At 49.7% G+C, this 20,352-nt stretch overlaps 1 protein-coding gene across 4 annotated transcripts in view; it reads left to right on the top strand.

Annotated features, from left to right (window-relative positions):
- TSC22D3 (TSC22 domain family member 3) overlaps positions 1-20,352 on the top strand; it is a 61,681-nt gene that overhangs the window by 34,106 nt on the left and 7,223 nt on the right. Inside the window, exon 1 of one of the 4 annotated variants that reach the window (XM_019662450.1) lies at positions 19,095-19,215. The exons of the other annotated variants lie outside the window; for them this stretch is intronic. Within the exon in view, the coding sequence (XP_019517995.1) occupies positions 19,163-19,215 (53 nt within the window). The 5' untranslated portion in view covers positions 19,095-19,162. Of the gene's footprint in view, positions 1-19,094; positions 19,216-20,352 lie in introns of those variants that run through there. 4 annotated transcript variants of the gene reach the window in all.

Raw genomic sequence — 20,352 nt, 5'->3', positions numbered from 1 at the left:
CTTCCTTCCCTGAGGCTTTCTGTACAGATGGGCACATTCATATGCTTAGTCACATGGGCTCTGTAGTATAATGAGCACAGGCTTTGGAGCCAAGCCGACCTTGAATCACCATTCAGCCACTAACTATACCTGGTGGGACTTTGAGTAAGTTATTTCGCCTCTCTGAACCTCACAATCCCCCTCTGTAAACTGAGAATGATACAAACAATACCAACCCTATAGGGCTTGGGGAGGATTAATTGAGGTTTTATATATCTATATATATATATATATATAGATAGATAGATAGATAGATAGATAGATAGATATATTTAATATGAAGTGCTTTGAACTATGCCTGGTATAAAGCAGGCACTCAGTGAATGTAAACTGCTGGTGTTCAGAACTGCTGCAGTGTATGTGTGTGTGTGTGTGTGTGTGTGTCTGTGAGAGAGAGAGAGACAGAGACAGAGACAGAGACAGAAAGACAGAGAGAAAGAAAGTGTGTGTGTGTGAGAGAGAGCGAGAGAGAGAGAGAGAGAGAGAGAGAGTGTGTGTGTGTGTGTGTGTGTGTGTGTGTATTGAAAACATCTATCATGTGCAGTGAGGCTGATAGGATTGACTACGTAGTAAACCGTTTACAACCTGGAGGCCCTGACCAGAATTCTCAGAAGACTTCAGCAATTCCATTTACCCAGCCCCAGCAGCCACAATCCCAGGTGGAGCAAGGTGTGCAAGTCGAGAGCCTGAGGCAGAATTGAACCCTTCGTTTCTGATTCAGTCCCTACTAAGTAACATTTCCCCTCAGGACATAGGAATAACTGGACTGGCTCCTGGGCATGGATGGGGCCAAATGTCTCCTGGGAAGCTTCATTTTCCCCACAACGTCTCTGAACTCTGGCTTTCTGGCTTCTCTCATTCGGGATCCTCTATTTGTCACTTGTCTACCCCACCCTGTGCTCTAACACACATGCCCATGCCACATTTCTCTCAACATATTGTCAACTCTGAGTGTATCTGAAAAGACCCAGCCAGGACTCACAGGACCATTTTTGTCATGCACTGCTGATGATGTTAACCGATGGTCGGTGGTGTCAATTCAACACCAACAGGGAGGGAGCCCCAGTTCGGGATGTGATGAAGAAATAAACTTTAGTCTTTGCAAACAGCCTAATTGTGATACAGCACGGCTGTGAGAACAGCATGGCTATGCAACAGCTCAATAGTATTACCGCTCAATTATGAAGCAGCATGGCTGTGAGGTGTCCCTGGGGCCAGGTGGCTCTTGGGCCAGGCCCTTTCTGTTAAAGAGCTCTGTTCTGCTCCACTTCATGCCGTTCTGGTCTGCTCTTTTCTGCTCTTTTCTGCTCTAGTCTGGTAAGACCTCTTTGGTGCTTCCTCTTTGGTGTTACAGCCCCAGCCAAGGAAGCTGTGGAAAGGGAAAGTATGTACTCTCTTAGAGCCCCTTTCCAACCCAGAGGGGAGCTGACTTATATAGACAGAAGTCCCTGCCTCTGGCCCCTGATTGGTCTGTCCTCATGCGAAGGAAGACTCCAAATCCTCACAGTTCGATTGGTCCAAAAAGCACTGTTCTGAGTGGTCAGAATGGAGTCGCTCTGATTTTTTGGTAAAGATTCTGATGAGGGAATATAGCTGCACAGCTCCAAATGGACAGGTAAAGCCTCAGTCTTATTGGTTGAAATATGATCCCAGGAACTCTTTTATAAGCTAGCTCAGATGGCAGGAACACAGTGCAGGCAGACAGTTCAGTGCAAGCTTCTCCCTAAAGTGTAATACGCGCGACAGGCCCCTGTTTAGAAATGACTGCTAGGCTCTGTTTTTAAGTTTGAGCCCAGGTTAGCCACCAGGAGTCCTTCTTGGTAGGTATCTTCTTTCTCAGGGTCCACAGTGATCATCTCCGTGTGTGTGTGTGTGTGTGTGTGTGTGTGTGTGTGTGTACAACCTGCATCCTTGGGATACCAGTTCCTCTGCATGCTTAAGCCTTGTGACACCAAGATTTCTCATTCCTAGTCCAAATACTGACTGCTCGACCATCCCTCAGCAGTGGCCTCTGAGAGCTGGGTAGTCAGAAGGATGCTGACGTGGGCATGTACACGATTTGTGATCTAGGTCTTCACGAATGGAAGTTTGTGGGGCTTGCCCCCTCCGGTTCCCTCATGGGGCCACTTCCGATGGTTGGCACCAGTAGCATGTCAGCTGCAGGGAGCAAATGGCGTGAGGGAAGAGATTCCAGGTCTTCTTTGGCTACGGATGGTTCCTTATTTCCTCTTTCCCAGTTTGGGAGCATTTGTTGCTGTCTGAAGGGCCGGGCAGTGCCAAGACCACAATAAACAGCTTGTCCAGTACACACAAGCTCTTTGGACCCTGAAATGTCAGCTGGCCAACTGGCTCACAGCGAGACTCTGCTGCGTGCCATTTGCATCCGGCCCCGACAATGCCGCTCAGCACTTGTAGAAAGAACCATGTGTCATAGCAACAAGCCTGGGAGTAGGGGCCCCACAGTGACCTGGCCCTAGCTCTGAGATGCCAAGTATAGGGGCTGCACTTAGGGTACCAGGCAAAACAAACAAACAAATAAACTGCCTTACGGATCCAGCTCTGCAGGTCTCAGACCAGCAAAGTGGCCTGCCCTTCCCCTCCCCCAGACAGCCAGACTCCCTATGCCCCATATGGCTGAACCACTGACTGGTGTTGGACAGAAACATCTCGCCCAGTGAAAGCTAGTGGGGTGCAGGGCACATGCCTCCAGAGGGTACAGACAGAGCACAAAGGGCAAGAGAGGAGAGGGAGAGGTGGTGGGGTCTGGTGGCAAGAGTGCCAGGCCAGGATCCAGGAAACCTGGGCTCCACTCCCAGCCCCTGCCACCAATTCCCTTGGCTTCCTTGAGCAAGATCACCCAGAGGGCAGGGTTGGGGGAGTAGGCACAGTGCCAAGACATTGCTCAGAAGGAGAAGAGCTGCAAAATCTAGTTCATGCCTCCAGGAGGTATGGGTGCGGTGTTTAACCAGGAAAACTTGCTACTAAAGAACTACCTAGGTGCCTTTAAATGCCTTGGATACATCTTGACCAGCAAAGGAACCAAACTCAAGTGCCCAAGGGACATATTAGAAAATACAGAACTGCTTATTCCAAAATGTCCTGTCCTTTGCCTTGTTTGGAAGGCCAGCAGGCAAGGATCTCTGCTGTGAGGACTGAGGGCAGAGGGCACAGTCGTCCCTTAGCTGGGGGAGGCCCTGCAGTTGTCCTCACTTTCGCCTCTTGTAGCCACCCAGAATGACTTCTCTGGGGTATGACGTTTGTCCCCGTTCCTAGGAGCTTGTGTGGAAGAGGCGTCTCCCAGCTCATCACCATAGGCACCTGTGCATCAGTATCCCTAATGTCCAGAGACCCACCCCAAGGCCCATGCTGACTCTCAGGACCTGCCTTTGTATCTCATCCCTGAGCTTCCTCTGCCTGGTAGCAATGACTGTGCTGTTTCAGCCCTCTCAATGGGGACTCAAGAGGTATATAGTAGTCTCCAACAACATAAAACATATTTGATAGAAGCTTCCAGTGTCTGACCCAGAGTAGGTGCTCAAGAGATATTTATCAAATAAATCCAGGCTGGAAACAATTCACAATACTTTCATATAAAAGACTGCATTTAATGGTAGAAATTTTAGCTTCTGTAGTAGGACTAGTTCAGGGTCAGGAGGAAGAAGTCTGTTTGTAACCCTGCAAATAACAAACAGCATGGGGGCAGCCACCCTCTGTGTGCATAGAGGGAAGGTAGGATACACCCACTGAGGGTGGGGGAAGGATGTCTGGGAAAAGGGCCAGCATACACTCCAGTCTGAGGGCCTCAAGACACTTTCCAGCACAGGAAGGCCCCATGGTGGTGTCTAATTGGCTTTCTAGTTGTTCTCTTCCTTAGTGAAGGCCCTGTGGCAAAGCTAGGGTAGGATTGAGCTTCCAGAATCTCTGCTGGAACTCTGGGAGGCTTCTAGTTATTCCCAACCAGGTGCCAGTTGAGAAGGAGGACCTTGGATTTGATTAGCACTGCCTAAGGGAGCCAGGAGGGCTTTGGCCAGGGTCTTCATAAGTCACTCATACCTCAGCGTGTCCCCTCTCCTCCCACTTCGGTTCAGGGGCTCTGGGAGCTGTGGCCTGGTCTTTGCAGCTTCACTTGCCAGATTCCTGTGTTGTCTATGCCTTCACAGCAGGGTGGGTGAGAAAAGAGTGGCTCAGAAGGAAAAAACAAACAGAGGAAAGGTCTTTGGGTCTGTTGACATTATAAGTGCTATTGATTTTACAAGCTTTTTCCATTGGGAGGACAGTGAGCTGACCTCGTATTGCAGCCGGCTTGGGCTTCGACGCCACTGTCTAGGCCATGAACTGAGAATCTGAGAGGCTATGGCTTTATCTCAACACATACTTTGATAGTCACCACTCTAGGCTAGGCCAGGCCAGGGCCTCCCCCGGTGGGATGAGGGAGGATGTGGGTGGTTACAGGCCTCTTTGCTCCTTCTACCTTTCCCCAGGGACACTGTATGACTCCGGGGTCAAGCACTCTTAGAACTTGCTGGACCTGGATGGCAGGGGAGGGGGGCTTTTCAAAGAAGAAGGACTCTATGCATCAAGCTTAGACAGGAAGAGAGTGGCTGAAAGGGCACTGAACCAGGAGTTGGTGACTTGGGCTTGTATCCAGCTTGGTCACTAATTAGCTCTCTGATTTCAAGCAAATGACTTCCCCTCTCGTGCTCTCAGTTTTCTCGTCTGTTTAGTGATACGTGGAACTGAATGATCCCTGAGGTCCCTTCCAGCTCTAAAATCCAGCAGGTTTGTGAAAAAATGCAGAAGTTAGGAAGTGAGAGAAGACTATAAAGAAGAGAGGAAAGAGCAAGAATGAAACGTTCCAGTACATCACGGAAGTGGAAAAATGGTAGAGAAAGAGGTGCAAGGCATCGTGGTGGAGTGGAAGTGGTCCCAAGTGGAGATTTGGAGGCCTAGATCCTGTTCTCAATTCTACCACTAATAAGCTATCTGACCTTAGGCAAGTCACGTCCCCTTTGTACCTCATTCAAGTGGGAGGAATAAGTTAGCTCCCTGCCCCCTAGGCTGCTTTCTTGTTGGGAAGCCTAGATACACACATGGGAGAAGAATCAGTGCTCAGTGGTGTGACATGGACAATAGGTGCGTTGGGAGAAGGGGCAGGTGATGGTGGCTGGTAGGCTGATGCCTTACCTAAAGGGCAAGGGAGGAAAGTAAAGGAGCAGCAGCCTCAGAATCAGACAGACCTGGATGGAATATTGGCTCTGCCCCTGCCTGGCTGTGGGACCCTGGGCAAGTCATTTGCTCTATGCAAATTTCAGTTCCCTCACCCGCAAAACGAGGGAATTGAACTAGTTGATCCTTAATGTTCCTTCCATCTCTCTGAATATGTGGGAAAAGAAAACACAACAAAAAGTGGCCAGAAGATGCCAAGTAGGCCAAAAGGGAGACTTGCGCGTTCAAGGAGGAGAAAAGAAGGGTGGTGTTCCTAGAGCAATAGTGGTAGGAGAGGAAGAAGAAGGGGAAGAGGAAGGAAAAGGCAAAGCAAGGTCATCTCAAGGGAGTGATTGGAAGGAACGCTGAAGCATGTTCGGTGAAAGAGGGCTTGGTTGGAGGGCTTGCTGATAGGAGCTGCCACCTGGCACAGAGGTCTAGAGTAGGTCGCGGACCAGATGCTGAGGGTGGTGGCGAGTGCTACAAGCATACTTACCAAAAGCTAAGCTCCAAGTGGTGGGTGAGGAGCTGGAACACTTTCCAACTGGCAGTACTTCCACGGAGAAGAGGGTGGTCAGGGGCTCATCCCTAAGAATTTGATACACTTGGATGTTATGCATCACTGATCCCTGCCCAGACCCAGAGACAGTTGTCATAAGACAACTTCATGGCAAAAGTTGGTCTCCTGATTCAGAGCCCCGTTCTTTTGTGTGACTCCTGCCCTCTCCATTGCATGGTCTTAAACAAACCCTTGGTTGGAATTGTTGGCCTCTTAGGGGGAAACATGGAATGAAGAAAAAACAATTCCGGGTAACTGAGGCTCTCAGGGCTTTGTGAGGTCAAGCCATGCTAGAAGGTACCAAGTGGACACTTTGGCCACAGGGCCCGTAGTTAGGGCAGGGGCAGTGAACCCTGGGTAGTTGTGAAGAGTGTGGGTTCCAGAGTCATCTAGTCCTCAAATCCCACCTTCATCTGTGTGACCTTGGGCTGGTCACCACCTCCCTGAGCTTCTATTGATAGTTCTTCATCTGTCAACTGTGAAAAAAGAATTTCTTTTTTACATGAGGTTGTGAGGACGAATTGAAATAATACACAAAAAGTGCTCGACACAGTGCCTGGCACATAATAAACTTTAAATAAGTAGTAAGTATTATCATTACTCTTATCATTACTGGTTTAATAAATGTGAGAGTTCGTTATCTTTCTTACCAACCTCCCACCCTTGCCAAAGACCTAAACTCTGCACTATCGACTTCCCTGTTCCCTCACTTGCCTCAGAATCCTACCAGTACTTCAGCTGCTGATCTATGGGCCCCTGAGACCACCTTTGCCACCTCCATTACAGAACCAGCTTTCCCTGGGTGGTCTCTCCAGAGAGTTCCACCTCCTCCTGACCTGCCTGCCAACATGGGGCCCCAGCAACACACAGAGGGAGGGAGACAGGTGGCAGGGGCCAACAAAATGAGGCCGTGCATTGCTGCCCTGCCACCAGTTCCCTGGCAAGGCCTGGCAAGGCCACCGTTTGCTTTTAATCTCCTCCTTTGAGGAGAGAAGCGTTGAATCAAAGCCCTGAGCATTAGGACGAAAGCGAGGAGTTTGCCCCTGCAATTTGGGTGAAAGCTTCCCTCCAGTATTTGCCAGACCAAGAGACATTCCAGCCAAGGGGCCGACCATCATCTCACATAGGAACCCAGCTGTTAGGTCTGTGCTGACCTGTGGTGGGTGTCGTGCTCTAGCTCCTAGGAAAAGCTCAGGGGCCCCTAACTCTAGAGAGAGAAACCCAGGCTTCCTCAGGTGAAAAGACTCTTGGGTGTGGCCCTTCACAGGGAGCTGATTGCTTATGCTGGGAAATTCAGAGGGTGCCCCAAACTGCTCCCAGCCTCTTGTCCCTGGGGAGAAAGGTGGGGTCACTAGAGAAACTGGTGGCACTAGGCCAGGGAGGCTGGAAATCACATTCTAGCATGCATGTCCTGGAGATGAAAGAGCCCAGCCCATTCTTTGGGTTGAGAGGTGAAGGGGAAGATGGGTGGGAAGAGCAGGTGGGTGGGGCCTCGTGACTCTAGAGGTGGAGCAGGCAATTGCCTGTCTGGTGAGATTTCATGTGCCCCAAAGCAGACTCCACCCCCAAATTTCCCCCAGCACATGTAACCAAACAATGGCGTGTTTCTGAGCACATGCTGGGGGTTCTGCATTGTGTTCAGCCTCTGCAGCAAATTGTCAAGTTCAGGCATTACCATCCCCGCCTCCCAGAGTCCTTCTTGGAAGCTTCCATGGGGACTGGCTGAAGTCAGGGATGGGAGAGTGGGGTCTCCCCATGGCTTGCCCATGGCCCTAGAGAGGGGGAGAGTGTGGCAAGAGGCCCTTGGGTGATGAAGGAAGGGCCTGAAGCTGATAGGATGGGTGGTGAGGGGGACAGGAGTGGGGCGGGAGATGTTCTTAAAGCAGGGCGGAGGTGCACAGGAGATCAAATCTGGCTAAGGACCAAGCCCTGGAGGAGAGGCAGAGGGTGGGAGAGAGGAAGGGGGCAGGCCAAAGGGATTTTTTTGCAAAGAGGGCTCTACCAGGTAACCTGAACGAGTTCTTCTGGCACAGCAGGGGGGAGAAATAATAGTCCCTGATATTTGTCCAGGACCTTGCCACTTAGAAGTGCCCCGACACATACACACACACACACACACACACACACACACACACACACACACACACACACACACACAGAGTCTCCTTTAATTTTCATAACAGCCCTGTCAAGGTGGATAGGACGTAGGGTAATTACTCCTATTTGACAGATGAAGAAACTGAGCCTCAGAGAGGTGAAGTGACTTGCCTAAGGTCACACAATTTTAATGGCATGGCAGAGATGGGGCAAGAACTTTGACCTCCTGACTCCCAAGGCAGTGAAGGCCAGAATTGGCCTAATGAGCATCCAGAGTGTGGAGGTAACCACCTCCACAATGTTATCTCAGGAATGCTGGGGAAAACCCTGCCCCATAAATCTCTCTGTCCAGTCACTAATACCTGAAATTGCTCTCTTACAGATTCATTCATTTGGATTGAAACTGTAGATAGACCCTTTTAAGATGAGGAAGGGTGCTGGAGGAAAGAGTGGGGGCACGGGAGAATATCTCAGCACCCTACAATGAAGTCTGGGAGTGTTCCTAGGAGAGGGCCCTGGCCAGGGTGGGGTGGGGGAGGGGAGGGCAGAGCAGGGCAGGGCGGGTTTGTTAGGAGAAGAGGGGAGGGGAGCAGTGCTGGCAACCTTCCCCTTTTGCATAAGAAGGGGAGGAGTTGCGTCAGAGCGTGAATGCTGGCAACACTGAGAAGGGGGACAAGTCGGGCCAGAAGCAGACCTCAGAGGGCTCTATTGGGTGACTGTACTGGGAGTCCTTAGAGGAAGGCTGGGGGAGGACTTCCGTGTAGCCGTGGGGGAGGGCAGCTGTGGCGGCTGGACGAGGAAGCAGGTTGGCCTAAGAAGCTGGAATTGTGGAGGGGTTGGTGGGGGTGGGGGAGCTATTCAGGGATCTGGCCAGGAGCCAGGGGCCAGTCCCAAGGGGGTGAGCTGAGGCTTGAGCGCTCTGGGCCCCATTCCAGCCGCTGACCTTGAGTCACCATGCAACTCGGCACTTTTCCTACCTCAGCCCATACACCCATTAGGTCTCTTATCTTGGCTTCCCGTTTTACAGAAAACTGTGTAAAAGTTAGTATCTGGACTCTCCTGCCCAACCTTGCCCTTCCTACAGCCCTCGCCACCCCCCATCCAGCATCCTGCAAATCTTTTGGGCCTCATGGAAACTCTCGCCTGCTGTCTTTGTTCCCAGAGGCTCCCCCACCACACTGCAGGCTGCCTCTGCACCAGATGGTCCTGAGGGCAAGGGCCTGAATGCCTCACCCAGCCCCTGGCCGGCTCCCTCCACTGCAAATAACCGCACCGGAGGAGCTCAAGGCTGGGACTGTTACGACTAGCAGCAACCTTAGAAGTTACTCTGCTATTCATTCATTCATTCATTCATTCATTCATTCATTCATTCAATTATTCCATTGTTGCACACTTACTATGTGGCAAACACTGTTATAGTCCCTTGGTATATGGCTTCAGGAGCTCCCAGTCTAAATAGGGGTATCATTCATCAAACAAGTACCCAAATAAATGTAAATTTGCAGGCCTGATCATCTTATTTTACATTTAGGGAAACCCAGGGCCCAGGATGGTTACGGGACTTTTCCAAGTTTCTAGTAGAAGGGGCAAAACCAGGTCAGAACTCAGGTCTCCTGACTACTATTCCAGTGCTCTGCCCACCATGCTCTGGAAAGACTACAGCCTGAGTATAAAGGCATAGTATTTGTCCCTCTATGTAGATCTGGACTTATCTACACTCAGAGTAACACCTGGCCTGCTTGGCAAGATTTGAAGATTACTGATAAACAGTCTCTGCCTCCCACTGTTGCCCCCCTCAGCTTGTTACCACCCCACCACCAACCCCCTCCCATACCTAAAATTATATCACTGACTGAGATCTTTGGATTAAAACCCCTGTGATCTGACTGGGCAAAACCTGTTAAACCATTACCTTCCATTGACACACATTTCTCTGATTTGTCCTTTAGGATTAGCCCAAAGGCCAAGCACATTTGATTGGAGGAGGGAAACTGGGAGTCCCCTTAAAGGGGGCATGGCTGGGGAGGGCAGGCTGCCCCCCAGCCGGTGGTAAGGGGCCCCATGTAAGTCCAGGCAGCAGGAAGGCACAGGTCACCTGAGGGGACAGGCAGGAGGAAAGCACCTGAGAAGGAAGCAGGAAGCTTTGGAACACAGACCGTACTTCACAGTTTAGCCTTGGGGCCAGCCCTGCACCAACACTGTGATCAGTGACATTTTGTTTCAAAATACATGTTTACATTTGGTCTTTTCCTTATACTACTGGATTATACTGAGTCTTTTGTCCCTTCTCCAGACTGAGTAGTGTGTAGACTTCTGAGGGCCTTCCCTGAGTCTGCAGTTGCCCTTACATTGTCTGTCAGCCCCTGAAGCGAAATGCAGCTCTGTGCCATCCTGGCATGCATAGGGGGGCTCCCCTCTCCAGAGAATTGCAAGGGAAATCCTATAGTCAATGGAAAGATCCAGCCCCCACTGGTGGGCTTCCCTGCCCTGACCCTGATAAAGGCCTGTTTCCAATTCCCCTGCAGCTGTGACGAAGGGGCTTCAGTGGGAAGGGACATGCATGCCTAGAATGCAGCCCTGCCCGGAAATCTCCTCAAAACTAAGCAAAGTGTCCCACTAGAAACAGCCCGGAGCTTTAGAATCACACATCGGAGGTTCACATCTGGCCTGTGCCCCTTACTAGCTGGGTGACCCTAGATAAGTCACTTAACCTCTGTGAGCCTCAGTTTCTTCATCTGAAAAAACGGGCCTGATGACAATATGATACCCAGTTCCTACCATCAGCTATGCAGCTGTTGATGAGGTTCAAAGGATAATGTATATAAGGGTCTTGGCCCAGTGCCCACTCAATAACCAGTACATGGGAGCTACTGATGTTATTACTTAGGCCAGATGTGGCTTTGAGATCTCCCAATGATAGGTCAAGACCAAACAGCAGTCCATCCTGGCCCTCTTGTTGAATCGAGGTCTTATGTCAGGTTTGCTTAAAGCAAGGTCCACCTGCAGGCCATTCCCTGCGCTGGCAATTCACGGGTGACATGCATGCCACCCACCTATTTTAAGCTGTTCTACATTTTCTTCCCCCTGACATGGACGTGTTTACACAGGGGAGGACAATCCCAGTCAAAACAAGATGAAAATACACTGCTGGCTGGTAGCCCCAGGCTAACTGGTTTCAGGTCCTCTCCCAGCTGTCAGCTCCTCACAATGGGGCCACCGAGGTGGTGGGGGGCTGCTCAACCCTACTCCCCAGCCTCCTTCCACTGGTCCAGCTCTGCCTGGCGGCAGACAGTTGGCCATCACCTGGTCAAGATAGAGTAAGACTCCGGCAGCGCACCAGAGTTTTACAAGGGTAAGAAAGAGGGGTGCTGAGGGGCAAGGGCTGTCCTGGCCAGCTCTGGTGTGACGATTGTGTCTGCTGCCAGGGCTGCCTGGTGTACGGGCAGAGAAGGCAAGTGCTAACAGGGAGTGGCGGAAAGTGTCCAAAGAAAGTTCCCCCAGCAATCTCTCCTTCTGCCTGGCATTTCCCCAACTCAGACTCATTCCTGTGGGTTAATAGGAGGTTCTTGGTAAAAAAAAAAAAGAGAGAGAGAGAGAGAGAGAGAGAGAGAGAGAGAGAGAGACAGACAGACAGACAGACAGACACGGAGGGAGGGAGGGAGGGAGGGAGGGAGGGAAAAAAAGAAAAGAAAGAAAAGAAAAAAATACCACAGGGAAAGAGAACCCATCAATCCCTCATCAAGCACAGACCTTCCTGGGGGTCAAGTTCTCAGCTATGCCAACTTATAAATGAGTAAGTAGAACTTAAGGAGGATCTGTCCAGGAAGGATGCTTTGATGAGCAGGCAAACGAGATTCCCTGGACACTCAGGCAGTTTGGTTTCTTGACAGCAAGTCCAGGAATATTGGGGTGCATTTGCCTGTCCCCTGAAAGTGCAAGGCCACCAGCTAGACAGGACCCATTGTGAGGCTCCACTCCAGGCAGCGCCCCACCAGCCTCTACTTAGCCAGCCTGGGTCACTTCTCCCAGAAGCCCCCCACTATTCAGATCACACTGAGCAGATCATCATGTTTATTCCCTGAGAAAAACTAAACAGCTCCCCTTCCGAGGAAGACTTTTCATTTTATCGGGGATCCTTAAGATTTCAAATGCTAGGCTCACATTAATGGTGAGAATGTCCTTTATCTTGGCAGGCATCAGGGTATTTTTAGTCAGGATGGTTTCTCCCCTCACCCCCAATCGTTCCGGTTATATGGCTGTCACTCGCTCAGAATCAGTCCTGCTAGCCCGAAATCCCTCTTTGATGTCGCTGCCAGCTGAGACTTGGCTGCCCTACTCCTGGGCTTCATCAGCCTCCACTGCTCCCTGTGGGTGTCCTGTTCTCAACTGACCCAACCCCTCCAGTTAAAGATGGAAACTGACCGAAGTCTTAGTGTTAGTGGAGAACCAGAAGCACACACATGCGCGTGCGCGTGCGCGCACGCACACATACACACACACACACACACACACACACACGTGAATTATCCCTTTTATTGAAGAAGTTGGGCCTTGGTTCCAGGTCATTAGTGGCCACTTACTCAATTAAATTGTGCTTGGGTTAGGTTTCCCAAGTATGTTTGATTTTCACCAGCATTTCCTGTTTCTAACTGCAAAGTTGCTCTCAGACAATGATCATCCCCAAATTAAAATGTTAATGCAAGGTGAATTCATGAATTTGCCTATAGTTCTTCCCCACAGGAGCCATTAGCAAAGTTCTAATATTTATCCAAAACCTTTTATTTGTTTATTAGGCACTCTTTTACCACATTGAGACTGTATGCCAGGCCCTGGTGCAGACCCTACGAGCACAGTGATGAATGAGATAAGCCCCTGCTCTCGCAGAACTTGTATTCTAGTCTAGGAAGCCCGCTTAAGACCTTCTGCTTTGCCACTTCCGGTCATGGTCTTATCTGGCTGTGCCTTCAGTACTGCTTGAAAGACTAGAGGTCCTCCTGATTACTGACTGCTTGTGCCATTGGAGAGGCTTTCGAAGCCAAAACCTTGTGCAAGTTACAGATCCTACTTACAGGGAAAGATTGCTAAGACCTTCAAGAGATTAAATTTAAGTACCAATTGCATTTTAACATCAATCCCTCAAACCACCCCCTCCCCATAAGCACTGTTGATAACTTGTGAAACCATAGAAACAACAATTGGAACTGGACAGAAAGTTAGCAATGCTGGACTTTGAAACAGCATTGATAGGGCTGTTGATTTGGTGAGCCATTTTGCCAGCAGTGTTTGGGGGCCAGGGCCTTTTCTCATCGTGGAGCATATCATGTTCTTCTTGCTCTCCAAAGAACTCAGTTATGCCACCTACAGTTTATCCACCAAGTCTGGAAACATAGGCAAACATAGTATTGTTGTCAAGGACATCATCATCACTCTGCAAAAAAATACATTATCTTTGTTTGTAGATTCTAGGGTGTCCATAATCATATACACCTTGTGTGGTATATGTGTTTGGCAGGGAAGCATCATTCCCATGTCATGAATGAAGAGCTGGCAGCATAGGGGGTTTAGAAACCTTCTGAGCAGCACCCCGACCCCTGGTTGGCTAGTGGCCAAGGTGGAAAAAGAATGTATTTTCTTCCCACTTGACCAAGTTCATTTAGAGTGGGTGCTAGAGCTGTGTTTCTCAGGGAGCACCTCCCCTGGCATGTGCACTCAGGGAGTCTCTCTCAATTCTTCTTATTATTACAGTCATACCTCAGAGATATTGCAGGTTCGGTTCCAGATCACCACAATAAAGTGGATATCACAATAAAGAGTGTCACACAAATTTGTTAGTTTCCCAGTCCATGTCAAAATATGTTTACAGTATACTGTAGTCTATTAAGTGTGCAAGAGCATTAGGTCTAAAACAACAATGTGCATACCTTAATTAAAAAATATTTTATTGCTAAAAAATGCTAATCATCATCTGAGCCGGCTGGAAAATGGCACCAATAGACTTGGTCGACCCAGGGTTGCCACAGACATTTAATTTGTAAAAAATGCACAATCTGCGAAGGGCAATAAAATGAGGTATGCCTGTAATTTCGGTCTGAGAGCTCAAGACCAGCTCCATGGGTCAAGCCCACTACTGCAGCAGTATATTGTTGGAGAGAGATTGCCGGGTGACATGACAGATGCCTCTGAATTCTCTCTCAGCCATGCTCAGGCCCTGGTGTTCCAATACGCCCAAGGAGTATCTGTGAAACTCCCTTCTTTTCAACTGCTGAGCTAGTAACTGTCTATACTTGGCCATTCCTCAGTTTCCATATTTACTTTAGCTCTTCTGCAATTCTGTCAACAAACTCCACGGTATTATTAGTTTTAGCAAATAACAGGATGTCAGAACTGTTGACCAGGATTCATTACTTGCTGTTAGAGCTCTATCCCAGGACATAGGGGCCAGTGTTTCTCTGATTTTTAAAGGTGTCTGAGCTTTGGCAGGAGGCCTTTCCTGGGCAGGCCCACCGTGCTCAGCTTAGGCTATAAGCTTTTAAGGCCGCTTTGCTGCCACAGCTGTGCCCCCAAAGACCTGGACCCTTCTGTCTTTGCTTGGTGGTACAAAGACATCTGTATGTAGATTTTTCAAAAAAATGAATACAAACACTGAATTTTCCATTTCTGTGCTTTATCCTTACTGTCTTGCCGTGGCCTTTAAAATAAGTCTATACTTGGTAAGGTGGCTTCAGGACTTAGCATTCATGTTGTAAGAAGGGGGCAGGGGGCAGTATTTTAGGCTGGCACTAAGTATTTCCTAGATTTTGACCCAAAATATCTTCCTCTTCTAACCCCACCCCCAACACTGCCTGTCTCAAGGAGTAGAGAAGAGGTGAAAAGGGTCAATCTGCCGCTGACAGGCAACCAGGAAGTCCAGGCCTTGGGGGAGGCATAGCCTTTGTTTATTTAAGCCCCAAACCTAGCAGGCAGTATAAATTAAATATAAAAATAAAATAAAATAACAAAACACAGGCTGGATGTATACCACAGAGAGCAGCGAATTCCCCTTCTGCTTTCCCCTGGGAGAGGGGTCTGTGAGCATCAGGGCCTCCTGGCAAGGGAGGCGCTCACAAGCCATGGGATGGGGTGAGAATGGCAGGGGCAGAGTGCAAGACTTGGATCAGAGTGCGGATGGGCATGTTGGCAAGTTCCTGTAGTCAGCTCCAGCAGGTTCCTGAAGGGGAATGAGTCACACCCCTCCAGTCAACCTCAAAACGGACCCACGTTTGACCAGGTGGTGACAGCCACTAGGCTGGAGGAGAGCTGGCGTTTGTAGCAGGTAGGCAGGGCTTGTTCATTAACCAAACTGTGCTGTTGGAGAAAAATCAGCCCCTCCCTGTTCTCGCCCTCTCCCCAGGTTCTTCTTCCTACCTGCCCTGTGATGCCTTCCCCATGTCCCCAACCTCCCAGGCTGAGTTCCCACCGACAGCTGTGAAGTATCTTAAAAGCAATCTGTTCCTCATCACCGAGGGGCAAAATTTGCCAAAGGTTGATTTTTAAATCAGAGCAGGCTTGAATTTTCCTTCTAAAAGCAGCTCTCATTCATGTTCTGATAGAGTTCAGGAGTGAGAGGAAAAGAGATGGCCAGCCAGACAGCAAGCCCAGAATATGCTGAACCCATCATGGTGTGTCATCCAAAGTGGGTCTTGGTGATTGGCACTATGGGGGCTCTTCAAGTAGACCCCGGCTTGGCTCTTACCTTTAGGCCAGTAGTTCCCAAAAGAAGTTCCATGGACCAGGGCCAGAAGAGCTCTATCCATATCACCTGAATCTACCCTGCCCAAGCCACAGACCTCTTCCACTAGCTTTTCTAGGGCTTGAGCCCGGGACATCTATATTTTCCACCAGCTCCTCTGCTCAATCCTGATGTGAAGAATGTCATTTCTTTCCCTCCAAAGCCCACCACAAGGTTTACCTGCTGTGTGCCCAGTGGTCTTCTGATGCTGATTGGCCAAGGACTACTCTTGAAAGTAACGTGATAATTGAGTTCATACTTCAGTATTTGTGACTGATAGTGGCAGAATGTGGCACTTTCCCAGGGCTTTTTGCATTTCTAATTCCTCAAAGTGTGAAAAACCCCATTAGAACCCAAAGATATCACTCAGAGGGTGATGTTTGTAGGCACTGTGAGAGTCAGGTCGGGCAAACAGCTTGGACTGAGAGGAATTTATTCTCAGTGCCCTTCAAATCACACTTCTCAGGTAGCTAGTCACATATGGCATCTACACCAGGACTGGCTCGAGTTAAAGCTATCCTCACCAGGAGCCTGTGGGAATCATTTTTTAGGCGTTCACATGATGGATGGTGCACAAGTGCTGCCTGTTTTTATTTCTCTTTCATTTTAATGTGTGATTCACATCTTTGAAAACTGTGGACCTGGCAGCACCAGGGCTTCCTGTTCCTGGTATACAGTGTAAGGCTGCAAGCTATTTCTCCCTGTACCCACCTGACTGCCACCCCAAGCTTCCCTTAACACCCTTTCACCTATGACCCCTGCACAGCACACAGCAAGCTATGGACGTCAGAGAGAGCAGAGGCCGTGACTTTTGACACTCATGGCCTTGTCTAGAGTGTCCTGCCTCGCTATCTTGCCATGTCCTGTTGCCTTACTACCCCTTTAGGGTCACAGGGAAGCTGACAAGAGAGAGAGATGGAGAGAGAGAGAGAGAGAGAGAGAGAGAGAGAGAGAGAGATGTCTTTCTGCCTTCCTATCTCTGTGTTTGCATAAATGTGTGTGCGCGCGCTTTTGTGCTTCTCTTTCTTACTGATAAGGTGTGTGTGTTCCCTGTCAGCAATTCTCAAACCAGGCCAGGAGGCCTTCCTTAGCCCCTCCCAGAACTCCTTTGAGTTCCCTGGCACTGTTCCCATGGCTGGGAGGGGGGGTGCTGCCCAGGGAGGAGCTTGCCTTATTTTTCTCCTTTTTGTTCTGGGAGTAGTGTGTCTCCTCCTACTACTGCTCCCCCCTCCCCGCTGGGCTGCCTTCTCTCCACCCAGGAAGCCCCAGGTGGGGGACGGTGGCTAGAGGGCCAGAGGCCCTTTGTAATTGCATAGCCCCTCTTCACAAGTCATAGAGTCCCACAACAGAGGATCAAGGAGCTTCCTCAAATCAGCCAGTGCTGAATAGCTCTGCCATAAGGTGAGCGAGAGCCTCAAAAATACAATGTGAGACCCTGGGAGGCTCATAATGCTTACCCATCATGGGCCAGGAGCCCAAGTGCCTGAAAAGGCTGGCACTATTACCATGGTTTTGTTCTCAAGGGAACCTGTACTACCTCAAAGGTCACCCATTCTATAGTGAAGCCCAAAGTGGAGCCAGGTGCACTACCTCAGAGGCCCTGGCCTCTTTACAGCCCCCTTGTCTGCTGCTTTCACATCCCCAACAAGGTCCTCCTGGTTCTCGTCTTCCAAGCATTGCCAATAGCCCCACGTCCTTCACATACCACCAAAAGTAACCTTGACAAGTGCCAGGAAAAAAAATGGCTTAGAATGTTGGCCTTTGGGACTGCTCCATGGAGCAGAAGAGACGGGGACAGACCCAGATAGGCTGGTGGAGGGCTGGTGCAGGCAAGCAGGGAGCAGCCATGTTCTTGCTGCTTTCTTTCCCAGCCTCTGGGAAGGCTGCAGGGGGGCAAGATTCCCAGAGGGCGGGCCATGACAAGGGAGACTGTTTTGCTCCTCTGAAGATGCTTGCTGGTCTGGGAGTAACAAGAGTAAGATTAAGAGGAGCTGGCCAAAGAAGGGAGGCCAAGAGGTTGGTAGGTAGAAATGATCCCTGCATTAAACGTAGACTCCCTTCTCAGGAGGAAGGAACTAGCAACTCAAAGAACAAAGACGTGCACCTCCTTGTCTTGGTTTACAAACCCCTGGGGTTAAGGAAGGGAATAGGTGTGAGGGATCCTGGCAATGTCAGCCACAATGTCAGAGGAGCCTTAGGTCCCAGGGCAACTCTAAGCTTTGTGGCTGCTGTGTTATCCCCATCTAGACGGGCAAGGGCCAAAAGTCAGGGTGGGAGAGTAAGGCACTCCCGATTCAGAAGAATGAATTGATGCCCAGGGTTGGTAATGGTGTGGTCCTCCCAAACCCCAGACTACCCTCCCAAGCACCCCCAAGCCCTAGGCTTTTTCCTGAAGCAAACATTTCACTGAGATCTAACCAGTAGGGAGATTTCTGAAGTTGCCACAGGCACAGGGTAGTCTGGAAGGAAGTACAATTTTTCACTTGTACTGCCAGTTTGTTTGTTTTTAAATTTCCTGAAATGTACCTTGCACTTTGAATAGGCATTTAAGCAACTTTGAATTGAATTGAGTTGAACTGAATTGAAGTGCATGATAATGGCAACTAGTGTGGGGAGCAGGGAAGAGGAAGTGATTCCGTTCACAGAGGTTAATTTTACAATCATTTTTGCAGGACTATCTATTTCATACTTGTGGATGGGTAATGGAGAGGGGAGAAAGGGAGAGGACTTGGAAAAGTTATGGAGGTAACTTTTCCCAGCTGCAAGACATACGGGGAAGGGAGACAGGCATAAATATTGACACAAGGTTCATGCAATTGAAGATCCACGGAGCTAAACTGCATTCCTGGATAACATTGCCAGTTCTAGTCTTGCTGAGACGCCAAGACAAACTGCCCATAATTAGCCGCCAAAGTTGGGGTGAGGAAGGTGATTTCACAAGAGCACCTTTTGACTTCTCTGAATGAGGGTGAGTGGGGTGGAACGCCTGGTCCAAATGGGGTTTGGTGCTGCCTGTCATCCCTAGTGTCACTCAGAGATTGTTTGTGAAGCTCACATGGGACCCTATCCGGGATGGAGCTGAAAGGCACAATTCATTGCTCCTGCCATCACTCGGTGCCAGGGTTTGGCCCAAATCGGGCGCTACAGCTGCGTTTCCAAGAGAGCGTGTCCATCTCCGCCACAATTCTCCTTGGGCTCCCTCCCACCATCGTCTTCTGCATCTGTGTCCGCATCCTCCTCCCCGTTTTCCTGCCCCCCAAAGTCAGGGTTCTGGGCCTTGGTCATGCAGGGACATTCACATGACCCACAGAGGACAAGGCACTTTTCTCTGTCACAGTCTGTCCTTCTTGCTTTCCTCCTTCTGGAGTTTGGGGATTTTCCACGAATCCAAAGTTACGATGTAAGTGACAGCGGTCTTCCTGTCCATAGTCTTCCACACTGGAGTGGAACCAGAGGGGAAGAGAGAAGATAAGAAAGAAGCAAGGACAAACTAAATGATGGCATTTCAGCCTCCTTATTCCCCCAGCCTCTTCAGAAAAGGGGACAAGTAAGTAATGAGAAGCAGACAGAGCTTCAGCCAGAAGGGGGCCTCCGCGGAGGAGTAAGTGGCAAGGGCTCTTTTGCAGCCATCCCATATCCCATTAACTGCTAATGCTCCCAGGCTCCATATCCTTTTTGATTTCCTTTTCCAGCTCCTAACCCAGCGATTGCTTTCTGGCTTGTCCTACACCTCTCGCATCGTGTCTTTTTCCGCTTCTCCTGACACTAGACCCTGTGTTTTGCTGGCAGCGTTACTGAATCTTTGGGTGGAACATTCCCTGTAGAAAATAAGGAAGACTTGCCTATAAATAGTTTCCTTTGGGCTGCATGGTACACAATGCTTCAAGTGTGACAAAAAGGGAAGTGAGATGTTCCCCCTCATCGCCACCCCCTATCTACCGCACCCACCCTGAGTCTGCTCCCCATGCTTTGGCAGTGTGCTGAGATCCTGCCCACGGGTTCTGCGGTCCTGACTGCCCCGTATCCGTCCTACTGTCTCATGGGAACCCGAAGCAGGAAGGGCTCTTGTCTAGAGAGTCTGACTTTTGAAGTGGAACAGAGCAGTGGGAATGCTGAGGCAGTTCTTGCAGCTCAAAGGGGACAAGTTGGCTTCCTCCTGAAATGGAGGAACTTGTCCTGGTCCTCATTATACCACCCTCCATTTAGGAAGTCGCTCCTGAGAGAAGAAGGGTTAGCAGTGTCTGTGTTATTGCTGAATCCCATGGCTGTAGGGCTAGACGTGAGAGCCAGCAAAGGTCCTGGCTCGTCGGCTGGGTGCACTTGCTGTGCTGTCTCTGGGTCCAGCCCACCTTGTAAATGTAGGATGGGAGATAGGCAGTTTGGACACATTTGCACAAGGCTGCCAGGCTGTTGAATTCCTAGGCCAATGTTTTCTGCCGGGGGCTCACCTCAAAGTCCTTAAGACATAAGGATGCTGAGAGCCTCATGAATCAGCACTTGACTCAGAAAAGTTAGATCAGATCATAGATATCTTGTAACAGGACTCACGCCAAGGTTTGGCGCAGCTATTCTGGGCAGAGGCATTTTTTTGTGTGCTGAGGGTTCAGCAGAAAACCTTTTGGGTTCTTCCTTCTTGCCCTGTCCTCCTACCTTCCCTTGTTTGAAAACCTTTCTGCAGGGACAT

This window comes from Hipposideros armiger, unplaced genomic scaffold (genome assembly GCF_001890085.2).
Source record: "Hipposideros armiger isolate ML-2016 unplaced genomic scaffold, ASM189008v1 scaffold_377, whole genome shotgun sequence".
NCBI classification, from domain to species: domain Eukaryota; kingdom Metazoa; phylum Chordata; class Mammalia; order Chiroptera; family Hipposideridae; genus Hipposideros; species Hipposideros armiger.
This window is presented reverse-complemented; position numbering and strand designations above follow the sequence as displayed.